The sequence below is a fragment of the Stigmatopora argus genome, chromosome 16 (assembly GCF_051989625.1).
Source record: "Stigmatopora argus isolate UIUO_Sarg chromosome 16, RoL_Sarg_1.0, whole genome shotgun sequence".
Taxonomy (NCBI): Eukaryota; Metazoa; Chordata; class Actinopteri; order Syngnathiformes; family Syngnathidae; genus Stigmatopora; species Stigmatopora argus.
The window spans coordinates 1,329,334-1,347,930 of NC_135402.1; the positions used below are offsets into that span (position 1 = coordinate 1,329,334).

The window sequence follows — 18,597 nt, forward strand, 5'->3', positions numbered from 1 at the left end:
CATGTCTTTTTTTATCATGCATGTACCAAAACATTGCTTTCTTTAGACATCAGAATAGGAAATACAACTTTAACATATGCTGTTGATTAATTATTAGGTGCTAGCTCTATTTATTTGCATTTACAGTACTGTACAGTACGTAATACAAATACTGCCAAAACTGACATTAGTGGATTTGGGGACGTTTCGTTATTTTGGCCAGGAGAGGGCGTTCGATACTAATCACTTCCGGATTTACGAAGAAGAAGAAGAAGAGGACGACAACGCGGAAGAGGCAACAAGTACTAACGCTTTGACAATGGTAAGAGAATTAAAATGATGTTTAATGTGTTTAATATATATGACTTTAATAACTCTCATGGTCAAACATTGACTTTATACCTTTCATTGGAAAACATGCTTTTCGGTTGTGAAACATTGAGGACTGTCATGTCTGGGTTTAGCTTTTGTATACCTCGCTGTCATTTCTTTCCTCACCTGTTTTTAATTGCATTGTTAACATTTGACTTTTAAACCAAAATATCGTTATGTTTTGTGGATTTTTTGGTTTTAAAAAACGCAAATGTGTCCCAGCAAGAACGTGGTGGTGATGTAGTGACAGTTTTGGGGTTACTGCAACTTTATAATCTCTAAACATTCGACTAAATGTTAAAAAAAGAAACAAAACGATTAACTCTCCAAAATGGATGTCTTCGTCAACTCCCGCGCAAATGAAGATGAAACCATTTTGCCACAAAATGGGGGGCAATTGAGGTGACGCATTTCATAATAAATGTTGTCATAATTTTACTGAGCGGCTTTGCATAAACACCAAATTGAATATAACTGAACTGTCCTTGAGCATTAATTCATTCAGGTAACATGAAGCCCGAGTACCATAAATTGAGGATTATACTCTTATTTTATTGACTACATACTGTTTTGAATTTCTGAATCATTTGCTCTGATTATTAGCAGTTAATATACGCATACATACATATCACTTGCTGATGATTTTGATGCTCCACCTTGTCAACGATTGAAGACGACATTTATTTCCCTCGATATAAGAGGTATTTACAATTTTCTTGCTTGTATTTATTTTCTTGGTAGTCGCGCTGTGCACATTTTTACTTTTTTAACTTAAAGTAACGTTACATTTATGTCATTTTGTTTTCACGGTGGTGGAATTAAGGGAAAAAAGCTGAGCTTTCACTTCACAATTTAGCAAGGAAATAACTTATTAACTGTTTTGCGTAATGATATTTATTGTAGTGGATTTCAAAACTAAGGAACCTGAGTTTTTTTGTCTTGTTTTTGAGTCAGACGTAGTTTGGTCTACATTAACGTCGATATATAGTGTTAAACCTGTTTAAACTCTGACTTTTGACTTTTTCTGTTTGTGTGAACACATGCTAATTATTGTGCTATTATGTTTGCAGGCTACTGGAGTGGATCAAGCAGCTGGCATGAGCCTTATTGTTTTCAGCCTCTTGCTGTTTACTTATTATTCTATCTGGGTCATTGTTCTGGTAAGTTTGGATGTTTTAGTTGAATTTAGTGCGAGGGGCATTTGTCGTTTAATTCCTAAGAAATGAAACTAGCCTCAATCTTTAAATTCTGTGTTTGTTTACTTGCCAATTTGCAGCCTTTCGTGGAAAGTGATCATGTTTTACACAAGTATTTTCTTCCACGAGAATACTCCGTAATTCTTCCGGGCATCGCTGCGGTAGTTTTGCTCCTTTGCATAGGTAAGTACTCTTCATCCATTTTCTTGCATCATCCAATCTGTTGTGTTTTTCTTTATTTTTACAATTGAAATTCAATTTTTTTTCCTCTCAACAGCAGCTTTCACTGCTGTAGTCCTTTGGAAGAATCACAATCCCAAAAAGGTGAACTAAACTCAAAACAGGACTCCTTTGGTTCAAATGTAAGGTGGAACTAAAAATCTAGGGCATTATTTCTTCCAATAAATGTCCCTTTCTGCCCACTAAGTCACCCTCCAATATGTATTTGAACTATTAAATGCAATATTCATGAACTACTTTTGAATTCAATGTACAGCTGTTGTAAAGTTGAAGAAGAATTGTGACCTGTTGTAATTAAATTCAATTATTTTTCAGAATTGAAAAATTGTATGTCAATTTGTGTTGGTCTTTCACAGAAAATATCAATAATATATAGTTGTTTGTGGTCGCCAAGTGACAAAGAAATGTGGAAAAATTGCTGAGTTTTGAATACTTTTGCAAGCCACTGTAGGTAAGATCCTCTTTTTACTTGTTAAATCAAATCTTATTTTGAAAGGAGATGCTATTTTGAGACTGTGGTGTCAAGTAACAGAATCCATTTTGCCTGTAGTCCAGTGTGATGTTTTTTTTTCTTTCAGTCCACAGTCAAATCTGTCATCCATTTGAAATTTCTATAGATGCTTTTATAGATGCTGATTTTATTTTCATGCAGGTTTTGACACCTGTCAACACAACCACTGGTGCAAATATCTGCTTTACTGACTATTGTATTAGTGTGTTTAATTGAGCAACAAATCCCCAGACCTGAACCCCATCCAAAATGTCAAGACCAAACTCAAGCGTTCATATCATCTGATGACAACTATTGGGTACACGGCGTTAATCATTAGCGGTGATTGAATCATAGATAGTGGTCTGGAAAAGAAAACAAAATAAATTTTGCTAAAAATCTTTGCCTTTCATTTTGATTATTTATTGACAACATTTCATTTTTTACATGTCATTCATATTCAGCTGTCAATGCAATGATGATCATCAAAGGACTCATTTCAAATGGGATACGGTTTTATATTTGAAGCTAAAATATCAACTTGTCAATTTGTGGCTTTTACTTTGGTACAAACTAAGTACTAATGAGTCTTTCTGTCCCCCCCTTCCACCTAACCACGGCATATAAATCCCTCCCCTAAAGACCCCCCCCCCCCCCCCCCCCCCCTTTAGACACAGGCAGAACCCCCCCTTTGTTACCTCTGGCACAGGCTGCGCTTTCCACCATAAATGTGCGCTGACAAATGGCATAATAGCGACCAGTCTTATTTTCCTTCCACTAAAGCTGCAAGGTAAGACTTACAAGATATACAACATTACAAACACACATTGGTTACATCTGCTTTAACTTTAGCATTTTCAACAAATGACACTTTTAGTACTTTTTAAATAGCACTTATCCTCATTCAAGATAGCAGTTGACTTTCAACATTACTAACTGTCATTTGGGAATTTTTGGACGGGTGGCCCGAGGGATGCCTTTTATGAAATGGCACATAAGTCATAATTGCACTCTTGAGACCGGCGATGATGATAGCACAGTCTAGTTAACATTTACAAAAAGAAAACAAAAAAGATTTGTATACATATTGCTGTCAGAGTACAGTTGCACTCAACAAAATAATTAAGATATTCCGTCTGGCTGGTATATTAAGGGTGATTAGAGCCTCAAAAAAAATCCTAGGCATCTCAAATTAGATTTAAAATATGACACTACAATTTATGTTTCAGACAGGACTAATTCAAGGAAAGTTAAGTGATTGTTTTGTAAGTTTGTATACAATTTTCATAGGTAAGCATCACTGTCATGATCTTAACACTTTTTTTTGCAATGTGGTGCACTTCTATTTTAGATGTCTTTTAATCTTAGTTACACTATGGGACTCTAACATTACTAAACAAATAGAAGCAGACATGTCTAAGTGTGATTATTGATAAGCATGTTGGCCAAAATTTGGTGTTCTTTCTATATATAGGCTTGTAAACAAAATAAAAAGCGCATTGTTATACCCCCTCAATTTCCTTCCCACACAAGCCCCCTCGCTCGCACACTAATAGCTGTTTCAAAACAGGTTCTGAGGGCTGCAAGTATAATAAATTACAATCAGATTTGCCAAGTGGGTGTTTTTGGAGGGGGACTGCCTTGTGACTGGAAGCATACAGATGAGCAAAGGTTCTTCTTTGGAGGGGAACATCTTAGTGTGTCTGCCGTGAGTCACAAATCTGGCTATGAACATTCTATTCTGTTTTTTTTTTTTTTTACATGCGTTGCTTTATCTTTTGCCAATGTTTTAACTTGTCACATGACATGATATTATCGTATCGATAAAGGTTAAATACCAACTATAGATTCACGCTGTTTACATTGCAGTGTAGTTGAGTAAAATAAGAAATATAAATAAAATGTATACATACATACTTTTTCAGCATCTTCGTTTCCTCGTCGTCATCGCAAGTTGTCTTGAACTCTCGTGACGTGTCATTTTGAGGCCGAGTTGACAGCTAAATCGATTTTAAATCTTGGTCGGACACATCGATTATTCCCTTAAGCTCGGCCAATGAATCGTGCCTTTGTAATGGTCGCCATAGTTACCGAATTTACAAACTCAACTACCACTCGGCTGTCTTTTGTGTTTGCCACGAGCCTTGAAGTGCTCTTTGCTCTTTTCATCTCCCCCTCCTTCATTCTAGAACAATTCTGGAAATACCGAAAATCAGTATTTTCACGCTTCGTTGTTTTTAAGTTTGTTTTACGACTTTGTTGACCAGATGCAGAGCACGGTGGCTCCACGCGGCTTCGTCAAGCGCTCCGGCACGCTCAAAAGAAAAAGATGGGGAGGTCTGAGACGACAGTGGGAACTTTTGGGCTTGTTCGAGATCGACCGGCACCACGAGTTCTACAGCCTGACGTGCATGATGAAGGAGGGCTTGGCTACATCAATCCAAAACACCATCGACCACGCGACTACCGTAAGTACTCGTCAGCTTGTCACTATATACACACACCGTGTCTGTTTGTGAGAACGACACAAAGGTCGGTGTTAGAAAGCTCCTCCTCCACTGCAAGATTTTTTAAAGAAAAAAAAAAATCAACGACATCAACATGGGCTGGCTCTAGAGGTGACTGTGTAGTTCCCTTCAAAAAGAATGCTAAATTAGCCAAAGCACCTTCTCTCTTCTTACCCGGAACTCAATAGCAATTAGCATACGTCAACTCCCGTCTCTGAACCTCCTGGCCAATCATCTTAAAGCCTGGCTATTAGACGAACCAAAATTGCCATCACAACCCTATCTAAAACTGTGCTACGTGTATGTGTCATCGTTTATCTTCAACCTACACAAGGGACTAAAGATGGAAATTAGCCCTCGGCTACAATCTTGCATAATTACAAATATATGTTCATTAATATGAATACGAATAGGTTCATTAATATTTGCTGACCTTTATTTAATAAATCAAACTCAGCCTGAAAGAGTAGTTTTGGTTTAGAGACAGCCAATAGTACACCTTAATGTGAAAAACAATTGCCCAGAGGTAATAAGTATGCAAATCGTAACGTTCGCGGACCTCTGAAAATGTAGGAAATAATGTAATAAAACACAATTTATTCATTTTTGTGTCTTTAGTTGTTAACACGCACATTAGCTTCGGTTAGCTCCGATCATAGGGACGATGGGTATTACTGATGTCATAAGGAAGGGCCGGCGATCTGGAAAACTGTATTAAAAGTTGCATTTTTTTCCCAGCGTTTTATCTAAAGCTGCAAATTTGCTACTGTGCTACTAGCATTTGTAGACATAATTCTCCCCGCAAGATTTTCGTGACTTGAACCCAGCGCGCGCTAGCAACGATGAGCAACAATCATAAGGTCTGCTGAACATTCTGTGCTCTGACGCATCGCTGCAAATCCGAGTGGAGCTCTGACCGCTGACTCCGCAGATAGTTTCATGACTGTCCTGTTTTTTTTTTGAAGGGGGGAGGGCGGAGATAATAGGGGTCCCAAATATACAATGCACTTCTGCGACCGGGCAGTTTATGAACGAGAGATCCTTACGTCAGAAAGGCAGAGGGAAATTAATTCAAACATGCACATGTTGCTTGATTTTGTTGCTAACACATCATATTAGATTAGATGAAATTCAAACTTTATGTCATCCCGTATTCGGGAAATTTCCTTGGTTGCAGTAGCAAGACAGACACAGAAGGCATTGTAGACCTAGGTAAAAAACTGGAGCCGCACACAGGAAGTCCACAAGTTGGGGACCTTCTGCGGACTGAGACTGAGGTTAAACATTAAAGTAAAAAGGAATGTATTAAGAAATATTAAAATGTAATTTAAAAAAAGATAGAAAGGCTGTATGTCTTATTAGGAATTCAATGGGGTTCATGACTGTTGGGTTTATTCTGGGATGTTACTATATGTTCATTAAGCATTTAATAGGTAATGAAGCTATAAATTAATTTGTGCATTATTTTATGTTGGGAACGAGTAAGCTCGAGGACACTTTCCCCCCACAGCTGCTTTCATGGCCAGTTAATTGTTTTCAGGACTATTGACTGAACAGGACACCATGTTCCAGGCCGAGACTGTTGATCTGAGTTGGCAATGAAGATCTACAAGGGACTCTTAAATTGCTTTGACTTGGATTCTGGCAGATGGCGATAATCGAATAAATTCCGAAAATACTCGCATTATTGTTTAAAAAATACGGTCGCTCTGTTTACCTTGTAAAGAGATTATTATGCTTATTCGTGCAAATTCTTACGCAGTTGTTTTGGTTTCCGATCCGGCGTCCTGACATTTTTGTGTTAAAAAATGATAAGTTATCAATAGGTGAATAAGGATGATGGCTAAAAATATATATTTTTAAGGGAAACTTTCTCTTTTTTTATAGAATGAGCTGCTCGATGAGGATTTCATAGCAGAGGATACTCAGATTCATAGGGTAGGTGGGTGGATGTGATGATTCAGTTCCAATCCAATGGCGGCGATGTTCAGGGGAGAATTGCCAATGTCCCGTTCCTTCTAGGGCTTTACGTTGGAGACCTTTGCCAGCCCGGTGTTTGCCAGTCTACGGGCATCTTTAGGGGTGACGGAGCAGGAGTATCAGCAGTCGCTCTGCTCTGACAAGTCCTACCTTCAGTTCATCAGCAACTCCAAAAGCAAGGCTGACTTTTTCCTCACGTGGGTAAACTCTGTGACCGATAACTCAACGACCCGTTTCGAACGGGCCAACGATTCGTCAATTTTTGAAGATACCCTTTCACCTTTTAGGAACGATAAACGCTTCTTTTTGAAGACCCAGAATGAGAGGGAAATTCGATTTCTGCTGGACAACCTGAAAAACTACATGGCACACTTGCAGAAGTATCCGCATTCTCTTTTGGTGAAGTTGTTAGGTACGTCTGTCTGGGAGCTGTCATGCTAACGTGTACGCTCAGAATGGGCAATATAGCATCAAAATATCTCACAGGTCGGCTTATTTTAAGATAACACAACACAAATAACTTTTTGGGGGAGAAATTTGAAGCTCTTTTAGCTGCAGGAATGTCACAGAATTGGAATACTTACTGCTAAAATACGGCAAATGGGGGGAAAAATCATCTTTTAACTGACTAAATGAATGTTCCTATCTTGCAAGGTGTTCACCGGATCAAAATGTCATGCAGGCTAAAGGTATCTTAAGTCTTAACTCTTTTTGAAACACGCTTTGTTGTGGTTGTCTTGAAATTTTCTCTATTCAATTGATAGATATTTTGCATTTTAATGGAAAATATCAATGTAATGAATTTTTGATTTTTTTTCTTCCTATCTTCAAACATAGAATTTGATGAAATAACTAGCTTTTAGTATGTGAATTGCTCAATGTAAAGCCATTATTTTTCTTGTTTTTTTAATTTGCAGAGATACTTCATTGTTATGCAAAGCGTGTTTTATCCCGATGATCGAATAAGTGCAAGGTAAGGTTTGTTTCCCTCGAGGTTTGAAGGATTTTGCTCGAGAGGGTCTTTGTCTCGCCAATTGACAGGTACGATATCAAAGGTTGTGAAGTCAGTCGCTGGACGGATCCTTCACCGGACGGATGCCAGATAATCGTTGTCCTCAAAGACCTCAATTTTGGAGAACAATATATCACTCTAGGTCGGGCAAAGCGGTCTTTGTTACATCTTGTGTACAATAGTGCATCTCAGTATTTGTCAACATGTTGCGCTACACTACACCGTCACGGCATGTTTGAACGAATGTTTTCGCGCACAGACCAGCAGCGTTCCTGGCTCCTTCGGCAAATGGAGATCGACACGGATTTTCTCCGGAGCCTCAACGTTTTGGATTACAGCCTTCTCCTGGCGCATCAGCCTTTGCAACAAGACGAACGTCAACAGGCGCTTTCCTTTGCCTCGTTAATCGTGAGAACCAAGAGGTTGGTATCTATTTTCAAACCCGACGACTTTTTTGGAGCGGACTAAATTATGTAGCAGGTCATCAACTAGTAGTCTTGCTTGACATCGCTTCTTCAAAAATGGGATTGGAATTTATCGGGCCTGATTGCATAATTTTCAGAGGATTGGAATTGTACTAAAAAGATTTGAAATGTTTTTTTTCCGATTTCATTTTCTGAACCACTTTATCCTCACAAGTGGTGCTGCAGCCTAGCCCAGCTGATTTTGGGCCAGAGGCGGGGGACACCCTGAAATGGTGGGCAGCCAATCACAGGGCAGAAGGAGACAAACAACCATTCATCCTCACACATACATAGGGGCAATTTAGAGTGTTAGCCAGCTAGCCTAGCATGCATGTCTTTGGAATGTGGGAAGAAACCAGAGAAAACCCACACAGGAGAACATGCAAACTCCACACATTAGTTAAATGTTAGGTATTATTTAAATGGACACGATTGGAATAATCCTTGCAGTAAAATAGGAAATGTCCAACAAATCCCAATTACAATTGCTCAATTTATCGCATTGGGTGACCCACTTTATTTGCTGTATAAAAAAATTTATGCAAGATACATTGTTTATTTTGGTGCTGCTGCACAATTGGATAAAAAGGGATTTTAAAAAAATATATATGCTTCCTTGAAATTCCCCTTTTCTGTGATTAGAATAGCTTCATTCAAATTGGTCAGACAATTTTCTGTTTGAATTGTCGCAGGTCCGTGAATCCGAGCACCAGCCGGGGCTGCGGCGGCATCCCCGGGGCGGTCCCGGAGGACAACCCCGCTTTGACCTCCCCCGAAATAGAAGACGGGCGTTTCAAGGCCGCCCCGGCCGGCGATCGCCGCAGCGGCGAAAGCCATCCCTCCTGTCCCCAAAGCAAAGAGCTCCGCCAGGACTTGGACGCTCAAAACAGACGTTTGCTGCCGAATTTAAAGAACGCCCTCCACGTCATCGACGGACCCGATCAACGCTATTTCATCGGCATCATTGACATTTTTACAGTTTACAGTTTGAAGAAGAGATTGGAATATTGGTGGAAGAGGCTGAGGCACCCCGGCCGGACCTTCTCGACGGTAAGTCCACAAATGTACTGCACGAGGCTTTGTCAGTGGGTTCTGGACCATACCAAGTAGACCGTCCGTCTCTTGGGTGGCGTCAACCAAGGAACCCTTGCTATGTGATAAATTAAAGCCACCTTCTGCAAAGTTCTGACACTGAGAGTTTCTATCTTAGATTACTTTATTCATCCCGTATTTGGGAAATTTAATCACTTCTCGTGTTTGCCTTATTTTAATAGTCCTGTATTCATCAAAAAGTCCAAATCTTGTTGTTTTCAAAGCAAAATACAATATAGCGAGTCGAGTCAACCGATAATCTCGCCCAATCGCGAATCTAAAATGAAAAGCTGACTGGATAAATAATAAAAATCAGGACTTTGCTGCTATTCCACACATGCATATTTATTGCGCTCCAAGCCAGACAAAAAAAATGCATCAAGAGGTGTGGTAATTGGATAATTGGATCATTTCAATTGAAGCACGAGCAGCAAAATACAACTGCCCTGATGAGAAATCAATTCTGGCACACACACAGATACACACAAGTATACATTTACCGTATGCTTGATGCGACGTGACATACACGACAAATATCCATGCACACTGAAATAGGAGAACACGTCAAACCCTTCCACGATCATTTCTTGAGCGCAATTACATTTCCTTAACTCTACATTGTACATTTCCACAGGTCACTTTATAAGACATCCTCAATTTTGCACATCAACCCTTCACGGCTCACAGTAAGTGATCGTCATATAGTTAAAGAAAGGAGTTTTAAAACGGATGTGCTGTGAACAGTTTTACTCGTTATTTTCCAGTTCCAACATGCTTTTGTTAGCAGCATCCTGTCAATAGCATAAGGATTTTTAGTAAGAGGTTAGAATGGGGGTGGGGCAAAGTGGTCGTCAAGGTTCCGCTGTGGGTGGGTGCAGCTTTTTGTTTCAACCGATCCGGCGCAGGCAGTTGAACCGACGGGGGTTGTGCTAAAACAAGCACCTGACTGGAATCTACTGATTGCACTTGTAGGATGCCAAATTGGCGGAAAGGTGTCCTCTTTATGGGTTGGAATGAAAGCGCTTTGTAGAATAATTTGCCCACCCCCGACCGAGTTAGACCGATGGATACTATACTTTCTAAACTGAATGAAGAAATTATATCCGTTTTTAATTTCTTGTCGTTTTGAACGGGCACGAGTCATATTTCTATTTACTTTCATTGGGAATATTCGGTAACTGTCAGGTGCATTTTTTTTCCAAAATGAAATCATAGCTTTCTAAAAGACAGAATTTAGCCACTTCGAATTCTGAGTCAACTCAAATTATTGCTTTGGGGACCCACGTTTGTATTCCTAGAAGGTTTGAATGCATCAATAACCATCAGGAAATAAGTGCACTGTATTATTGTATTAGACAGTAGAAAGCATGTTTTCATGTGTTCACAATGTCATTTAGTCCATTAGCTCAGCAGCTCCAGATAGGTGACAGGAACCTTCCCCTTTTGGTTGCCTCGTTCTCCCACCAGCCAATCGGGGTCCATGCCCGGCACGGTGTAGACGGTGATTAGCTGAAATATGACCAAACGCACACACAAAAAATAAAAATGATGTCCATCTTTTTGAAAAGGAGTCAAGTCGCCGAGTCAGCATACCTCATCAGCCAATAGGGACAGCTCGCTGGAGTCGTGGGCGTCGTAGTCGTACAGCACCTTGGCTTTTCGGGTGCCCGTGATTGGAAGCTGGGCTTGATCCACGGTCAACGGCTTATTGCTGGAAACCGGGTTGCCGGGCGGGAATGCGGCAGACGCCGGGTTGGGGCAGACGGCAGGCTGCTGCGGCGTGGCCACGGCGTTGGTGCGCCTGGATGAAGATTTACGACAAATTTGTTTAGGAAACTTGTCTTGGTTAGGGTGGGGGCGGATATGTGAACACAAACGAGGTCTTTTCTCCTAAAATGTGGTTTGATAAACCAAAATCCACTTTAAAATAACGCTGTATGTTTTCATTTTTTTAGTGACATCATGTAAAGATCCCCAGGACAGGGACAGGGAAGTAAAACAGTCACCTTGGCATAATGGTAAATTCCTTTTCCTCCCGGAAGACAGTTTGTTTAGTTCGGTGTTTGATTAACGTAAAATGTGATAATCGATTAAAGCGCCCCTAAAAAGATTCCCGGTCCTGCCGGGGTAACTCTAAGAAAATATGTTTTGAGACTCACCTGTTGAGTTCCCGCTGGAGTTCGTGCATGTAGTGATGACACTGAGCGTAGTAGGTGGCCTGAGCTTCGGCAAAATCCCGCAAACAACGCTGGTGGTTCAGCTGTGAAGACCAAGAGAAGGACCAGGTAGGAAGAAAAATAATTATTTACTGGATTTTTGTGTATATATTAAAATAATGTGCATGATGATACGCATTTATAGCAACGTGAACGGAATTGCCAGAATTGTTGTTGTTAACAGTCATGTGTAGGTCTCTTCTATTTTGGGTTGCCAGATTAGCACATTTATTTTGCCATTATTATCCTCATCTTCACCTAACACATTTTACTCCCTATTGAAAAACCCTAAATATGGAGGTGAAAATTGGGAATAAGGGGGCCTCTTATACGAGATAAATTATTTTAAGGTATGGCTTATACGCGGAGACGGCTAATATGCGAGAAAATATGGTAAGTAAACAAACTTTTAGTACAAATGTAAGGAAATACATGCATATGCTTGTCTTATTTCTACAACCCCAGTTTACGAAGTCTCCAGAGTTCTGGCAACCTGGACCAAAAAATACAAATGCGTTAGAAGAAACACCCATTTAATGTCCTTTAAAATATCAGGCTCATTTCCTAAATATTCCAAGTGTAACTATATCGCGCGTAATGCTCTTTTTTAATAGACACACTTACGTGTGTGCTACCGATGCCCTCGAGCAGCAGCCTGGTGACTTCGCCTTGCCGGTCAAACTCCGTCTGCGCCACGCGGAGCTCGTGCTCTGCCTGCAGACGAGAAAAAAAAAAAAACAATCAGAATCAGAAAGAATATTTATTTGCTGTTGTATCAATGGGCAAATTTCCAAGTACTTACTTTGTCCACTTCCTCACTCAGCAGCTGAGAGAGCAGAAACAAACCATTTCTCAACGTCAGGGCTTTTTCCCCCCATCAATATAAGATAAATACGGAGTATGAACCGTCTACATTCGGCACAGTTCCATGCCAATACGTACGACGCATTTCCGGATGCTATTTTACTGATGTTTAATGTATTGGTCCGAAACACTTGCGCGAGGAACAATTGGTTTCAATGCGTTCTAATTGACACAGACGTGAATCATTTTTAATCTTAATATCGGTTGCATGTCACCAAACGTATACAAGTTATCGAGTAACACTAATATAGACGATTTTAGAATCTTAGTGAATGTTCCTGCGTTAACGTAGAGTAGTATTTGTGAAATGTCGGCGTCTAGCGGTGACCCACAGATTGACGAGGGCTAAACTAAACACACAAATCAGTTCTAGAACCACGTCCTAACCTAGAATAAACACCCAAATTATGAGGCTGAGGGCCAATATTTACAACCTTTCTTTGCTCCACCTCCAAATCCGAACCCTGCGGCAGATTCGGTTAGAAAACAAAAGGCGACAAAATAAAAACTATCATTTAAAAATATAGTGAAATGTACTGTATTTTCCAGACGAGAAATCACACTTTTTATTGCTACTGTAACATAATGTTAGTTCCTGGTCTCTGATACATTGAAATTGCCAGAAAAATGTGACTTACCGTATTTTCTCGCATATAAGCCGTATTTGTAACAAAAAAAATGATGACTGAAAAGGGTACGGCTTATATGCGCACAAGACTTGCTATATTCTTTCACCAGTAGATGTTGGCAAAGTAACATTTACTATTTGTTGGTTATTTTCTGTTTTGCAGTAAGAAAACAACCATTACTGGTGAATTAATTCCTTATGATATTGACCCTATTAATGTGCTTTTGATTTATACATTATCCCAGAAATACCACAATATTTTTTCTTAAGATTTTCCCTTCAAAGTAACACATTTGTACTCCCTATTAAAACCATGAACATGGAGTTGAAAATTGGGAATCAGGTGGTTTATATGCGAGAAATTGTAAAATTCAACTATTTTAAGGGTGTGGCTTATATGCGAGTAAATACCGTAATTTTTGTTTTGGGCATTTTTTTGTCTCGTGTGACTCTTAGTCAGAAAAATACAGTACATAAAAGATGAACAACAAGCTCGGACATTGGAATATCATTTCTCCATTCTAATGAAATGCAAACAGAAGCCATAAATTAGTGGCGAACACTGCCTGCAATTTTTGCTTTTCTCGGTTCTGCCATGCATTTGCGGAAGTAAGCCTTGCAATTTAGCATGTGATGAAAAAGATGCTACGTAAGAAACAAGAATGTGACAATAGAAAACTTAGCAGCGTATTTTGGGGCTTATTTCTTGCCCAAATCTCCCTAAAATCATTTAGTGATTACTATTGATGGCTAGCATGCACGTTTTAGCTTCTGCTATCCAAACTACGAGTGATTCTTACCGCTGACGCACTGGCGGAAAGCACATAATTTCGAGGCCTTGTCTCCTGAAAATCGGGTGCAGCCTAAAAACAAACAAGAGCAGGGGGAGGAAACAAACAAACATCGGCAAAGTCATGCATTCCCAATCGTTAGCGGAACAGAAAGCGACAGTGTGCGGCGAAAAAAAAAAACATTGCCTGCCAACAATTGTCTCATTTAGGAATTCAAAATCAATTCGTTAGGTGGTAAAACTCAAACAACAGGCCGAGTGTGTGAGTGGAAAACAGGCTTGTGACGTGCAACATGGCTCCTCATGCGGAAAAGGCGACATGGACAGGACGGCTTTGTATGCAACTCATGCGTTACTAAAATATATATAATGCTTTATTTTGAAATGAATTGGAAATATAAAGTGAAATCTGCATTGTCAGTAATCGGAGCGGATGCAAACCTAGCACGTGTCGTTCTTAAAGTCATCTTAGCGTAACTTAACTGTAAATATGATCATAAAGTACCAAGAAAAATGTCACTGACAGTAAGAAATTAGGGAAAACGTATAGGATTAATAGATAGAGATAATCAAATTTGGGAAAAATGTGTTTCACCTCATTTGGGTCAAAAAGTGTATATAGAAAAGTGGGTGATAGGTATTAAGTCGTAAAAATTAATTCACAAATGTCATAAAAAACATTTTTCCCCTAAAAGAAAATATTAAGCGTCAGGGTACTCCCAGTGCCACCATCTGCTGGCCAATAATATAATTGCATCCAAAGTAAATGGAAGGCAATACAGTAATCCCTCGAATACCGCAGTTAATGTAGACCAGACATGGAAAAATCGCAAAGTAGGTTCACCCCTATTATAACTTTTTTTTTCAGTGCCGAGTCCTAGTAGTTTCCGTTTACGAGTTTCAGCGTGGATTTTCAACTTAAAAAAACATTTTTGTAATAGCGGAAAATAATCAAAGTAGTGAATTTGCGATAATCGAGGGATGACTGTACTTCCCCAAAATGGTGCCAATTGTAATACTAATAAACTCACTGCTGCTTTGGCTTCCGCCTGCTTGGCTTTTTTCAAGCGAGCTTTGCAGATGTCAAGATCGAGCCGGCGATTCTCCAGAAGTCGCTTCTCTTTCTGCAAAACGCACCCCAAATTCAGCCACGAACCATCGCGGGCAAAGCAAAACATACCGATATTGTCCTCCAGTCCCCTTCCAGGAAGTTGCGCAGAGGCGTGAGGAACGTGGCGGCAGAAGTTTGAAGGAACTCCCGCTCGGCCGTTCCCAGTCTTTTCTGGTACTCCCCTACTGTGATCAGGGTCGTGCCTAATGGGCAACACACGGGCGCAAAGTTGCTCGTTTTGTCCCTTTGCATTATGGGAGGAAAAAAAGGAAATCCACCAACCGTAAGGTGTCTCCGCGCCAAATTCACTGGCGGCATCCAGCATGTATTGGCCAAGCAATTCGGCGTTGGTCGTCTTAGACGGAAGCTTTTTCTCCAGTTTGTCGTAGATGAACTCCTCAATTCGAGCACCTGCGCCAAGAATTAGCGTAGAGATTTCATTTTGCAGATTATATCAATCTAGAAGACACTTAGAATCTACGTTAGGCATGTGCATAATGCTTGGATATTTGTTAGCAGCCCTGTGATATGTTGAATACTCAAGACACAACTTACCAGTGTGGTCAACTGAAGCATGATGGGTAAGAAAAATACATGATTATATTAGATATGCAACTATGTGCTGAATAATGCAGCTGAGATTCGATTTCAAGGACTGCCGTCACAATTTTTTTACACATAATTTAATGATAGAATCTGGTCAAAGCGTATTAAAAAAGATTAACTGTTGAAATTGTACCATAGAAATAGTTTTTCTGATGTTTGCCACCGCACAGTTGAAACCGCTAAACTCGCAAGGACTCGATGGAAAACAGTCGTGGAGTCTCGTTGACGTTACGGTGTGACGAATTGCAATACGAAATTGAAATTTGATCATCAATTTCCCTGTTAATTACTCCTCAGCTAACGTGAATAGAAATTTAGCTAAAGTGGGTACTTTTTGCAGCTGTTTTTCATCTTCAAATTATAGTCGACCCATCAGAACGGTGCAACAAATGTTAGTTAGTTTTTACGGTCTTACTTGGGTTTGGCTGTAGGAGCACCTCTGTTTGCTTCAAGATTTTTTCAGTCCAGTTCTTTGTGCAATCTGCCCTAGTGATCAAGTTCTCCAGATGAGGATCCAGCTCGGTCTTCTCGGCCTGGCCCAACTTCTCCTCTGTGAACTAAAGCAAGATCAGGTCAGATGACACTGGTCTCATTCACATGCACTTCCGCAAAGGGTGTTATTTATTGTGGGAGAAAAAAAGATTTGCGTTTATGGATTTAATCTTCAGAACAATATTAGGTGATAGACGTCATTCCCCTTTGAACGGCAGTGTACGATCACTAGTAAAAAAAAACCTGAACTATTCACTTTTTTTTAAATATTCCCTTGGGAAATTGATTTAATGCTTTTATTGTCATTCTACAAGTATAATGAGATTTAAAACTTGACCACAAATAACAACGACAAACTTACGAATAAATAATAATAATAAATAAGTACGTAGTCAACATAAGTGCACAAATAACAACAAACGAACGAACAGATACATAATCAATAAATAATTATACAATCAATAAATAATTAATAACTCAATTTTCCATGCGTAAAATGGCATTCAAGTCGTTTGAAATGATGTTTTATTATTCTGTTGGCGAGTTTAGAGGCTCCCTGTTGAGTGTGAGCATTGGAGCGTGCAGTCACGTGACTCATAAACCGTACTTCTCAATAATAGATGCGGGCTCGACAGACCTTTATCGGCTTACGGTGCTGGTTTTGTCAGCGAGATCGGAAGCCCACAACCAGTTGATATTCGCATCCAAAACTAGCCCCTTATTTCCCCTCGACGCCGCGCTCGATCAGAGGCCCGTAGCGTTCATTTAATGGCTCGATGCAGTTGCACGTCGACGCGAAAGCCAAAGACTTGTCTTACCTGCACCGCCCTGGTGAAGAAGACGCCCGCGTCAGAAGCCAGTTTTTTCACGTTGAAATCCATGGCGCCGTGCCGCGTCAACGTTTGCACAGCTTGGTACTTGCTCGAGCGGAGAGGGGAATCCTCTGAATCAAGTCAGATGATGTAGTCGCGGTTGGAAACCGTCATCTGCTCTGCTCCGATCCGATCTGCGTTCGGCAATCGACTCTTCGGCCTGCTCTTAAAGAGACAGCGCCGAGCCTCATGCGTCAATCGTGCCGCTGGATTTATTATATAATTGGATTAATACCAAACAACCTTGGCCAGATTTTTATCGCATGCCATCATTAATAATTTAAATCAAAATTATTACGTTCTTCCTGGCATCAAATTATTTATTTGATTGTTATTTGTGCACTTTGTGGTGAAGCTTTAAATCTCATAGTACTCGTATAATGACAATAAAAGCATTCAATTCAATTAAAATATCTTGTCTATTATGAATGTACGATTAACAAATTGTCAGCTCATAATTTCCGAAATTTATATCATTTTAATAATTTGGAAAGACTTAAAAGACAGAACAACATAGATTATATACACTTTTGTTTACCACTCCATCTTTATTGCTTATTCACTTTTACACTATTGGCCAGGTACTTTTTAGATGAGAACTCCTCCACAGGGTGTCGTTCAAATTCACTCCAACTTGGATTATACGTGAAGTTAAAAAAGAAACCAGTTGCAGGCTTTAAATGACAATGAGTGAGTGAAACTGACCAAAAGGTTTGAGAATCCCAAACCAATTCCTCCACCAGTACAAATAACTTAAAATGTGATCAGAAAAGACAATCTCAAAATGTAGCGCCTTTTTCTTCCCCCGATAAAGCTTATTTTTACGAAAAGAAAACATCTTTTCAGTTTCCAAGAGCTGAAATCTCCACAATACGAACACATTTTTGATAAGTCCTTCACGCAGAAGTTCGTATTTTCAACTAGAGAATCGCCTCTACTTACGAACGTGAACCAGTACCCCCCCAAAAAACAGTTGCCGTGAATCCCAAACATAAAAACTGTACACAAAAACGTTAGTAAACCCAACATGGATCAATAACTCGCGGGACGTGGCTTGCAGGAAAGGCATAACTCGTGAAAATGAAGCTTAAAGTGGAAGATTAGCCAGTGATGCACTGTAGTATTGATGTTAGTTTATACTGGGAGCCAGTACACACACTTAAGTGTATTCTCTTTATATTTGTATACCAGCTGCCAGTAGTAATTATGCGAATATTAGATTGATTGTTGTGTGAGCAATTTTTAAAAAATGGCTCTAAATGAATCAAGCACTTGTAAAAAGTGACAAATGAATGTGTTAAAGGGGAGTTAAACAACAATATGAAATCCTTCATGACTATGGAGAAACTGACAAAACCTAAAAAATGAATTATAATTGCAATGCATTTTTCCTCAGAAACGCTCATTGGGAAACAGATTTGGAAACTGGAAGGTGAGTGAGAATAATAATCCATTAAAATATCACTAATTTTTACTTGTTTTTTTAGATCTGTTTGACCAACATACCAGTATTTTTTTTATATATATTACACGACGCCCTGTTGCTATAATTAGTTTATAAAGAGATTTTTTTGGACTAAATTAGGAAGCTTACTTTCTCATTGTTTGCTCGATCCTGTGATTTATACTCGAGTGTGACGTGCATATATTAAAATATAGAAATTCACACGTTCATAAATGTTACTT

General features: G+C 39.5%; 3 protein-coding genes across 8 annotated transcripts; 2 read left to right on the top strand and 1 right to left on the bottom strand.

The window, feature by feature from the left end:
- Positions 1–220: 220 nt before the first annotated feature.
- On the top strand, positions 221–9,422 carry pip5kl1 (phosphatidylinositol-4-phosphate 5-kinase-like 1). The gene is made up of 10 exons (XM_077622588.1): positions 221–301; positions 4,545–4,745; positions 6,672–6,722; positions 6,807–6,961; positions 7,052–7,176; positions 7,419–7,453; positions 7,682–7,737; positions 7,806–7,918; positions 8,036–8,198; positions 8,933–9,422. Exons 1-10 carry the CDS (start codon positions 299–301, stop codon positions 9,348–9,350), a joined length of 1,320 nt encoding a protein of 439 aa, XP_077478714.1. The 5' UTR covers positions 221–298; the 3' UTR covers positions 9,351–9,422.
- dpm2 (dolichyl-phosphate mannosyltransferase subunit 2, regulatory) lies at positions 769–2,112 on the top strand. Of its 3 annotated transcripts, XM_077622587.1 has the most exons (4): positions 769–1,052; positions 1,422–1,511; positions 1,628–1,730; positions 1,825–2,112. In XM_077622587.1, exons 2-4 carry the CDS (start codon positions 1,449–1,451, stop codon positions 1,878–1,880), a joined length of 222 nt encoding a protein of 73 aa, XP_077478713.1. In that variant the 5' UTR covers positions 769–1,052; positions 1,422–1,448; the 3' UTR covers positions 1,881–2,112. The 3 variants fall into 3 exon arrangements, with proteins under 3 accessions (XP_077478713.1, XP_077478711.1, XP_077478712.1); XM_077622585.1 differs by lacking the exon at positions 769–1,052 and having other exon boundaries at positions 1,059–1,511; XM_077622586.1 differs by lacking the exon at positions 769–1,052 and having other exon boundaries at positions 1,059–1,511; positions 1,828–2,112.
- A 229-nt stretch (positions 9,423–9,651) lies between the features above and the next one.
- sh3glb2b (SH3-domain GRB2-like endophilin B2b) lies at positions 9,652–17,074 on the bottom strand. 4 transcript variants are annotated; one of them, XM_077623070.1, is made up of 12 exons: positions 16,858–17,074; positions 15,963–16,104; positions 15,224–15,352; positions 15,011–15,144; positions 14,862–14,954; positions 13,841–13,903; positions 12,847–12,876; positions 12,351–12,374; positions 12,173–12,262; positions 11,492–11,592; positions 10,926–11,133; positions 9,652–10,841 (listed from the first exon to the last, which is right to left on the bottom strand). In XM_077623070.1, the coding sequence occupies exons 1-12, from the start codon at positions 16,918–16,920 to the stop codon at positions 10,734–10,736; spliced, it is 1,185 nt and encodes a 394-aa protein (XP_077479196.1). In that variant the 5' UTR covers positions 16,921–17,074; the 3' UTR covers positions 9,652–10,733. The 4 variants fall into 4 exon arrangements, with proteins under 4 accessions (XP_077479196.1, XP_077479197.1, XP_077479199.1 ...); XM_077623071.1 differs by lacking the exon at positions 12,847–12,876 and having other exon boundaries at positions 16,858–17,073; XM_077623073.1 differs by lacking the exons at positions 15,963–16,104; positions 16,858–17,074 and adding an exon at positions 15,497–15,505.
- Between the last annotated feature and the right edge of the window lie 1,523 nt (positions 17,075–18,597).

Coding starts and splice junctions, on each gene's coding strand:
- sh3glb2b (XM_077623070.1), bottom strand. CDS start 16,920: ATGGATTTCAACGTGAAAAAACTGGCTTCTGACGCGGGCGTCTTCTTC. Junction 13,904..14,861: donor AGGCGGAAGCCAAAGCAGCA/GTGAGTTTATTA, acceptor GTTTGTTTTTAG/GCTGCACCCGATTTTCAGGA. Junction 12,877..13,840: donor TTTCCGCCAGTGCGTCAGCG/GTAAGAATCACT, acceptor AATCTGCCGCAG/GGTTCGGATTTGGAGGTGGA.
- dpm2 (XM_077622585.1), top strand. CDS start 1,392: ATGCTAATTATTGTGCTATTATGTTTGCAGGCTACTGGAGTGGATCAA. Junction 1,512..1,627: donor CTATCTGGGTCATTGTTCTG/GTAAGTTTGGAT, acceptor GCCAATTTGCAG/CCTTTCGTGGAAAGTGATCA. Junction 1,731..1,824: donor AGTTTTGCTCCTTTGCATAG/GTAAGTACTCTT, acceptor TCCTCTCAACAG/CAGCTTTCACTGCTGTAGTC.
- pip5kl1 (XM_077622588.1), top strand. Junction 4,746..6,671: donor CCATCGACCACGCGACTACC/GTAAGTACTCGT, acceptor CTTTTTTTATAG/AATGAGCTGCTCGATGAGGA. Junction 7,919..8,035: donor AGAACAATATATCACTCTAG/GTCGGGCAAAGC, acceptor TTTCGCGCACAG/ACCAGCAGCGTTCCTGGCTC.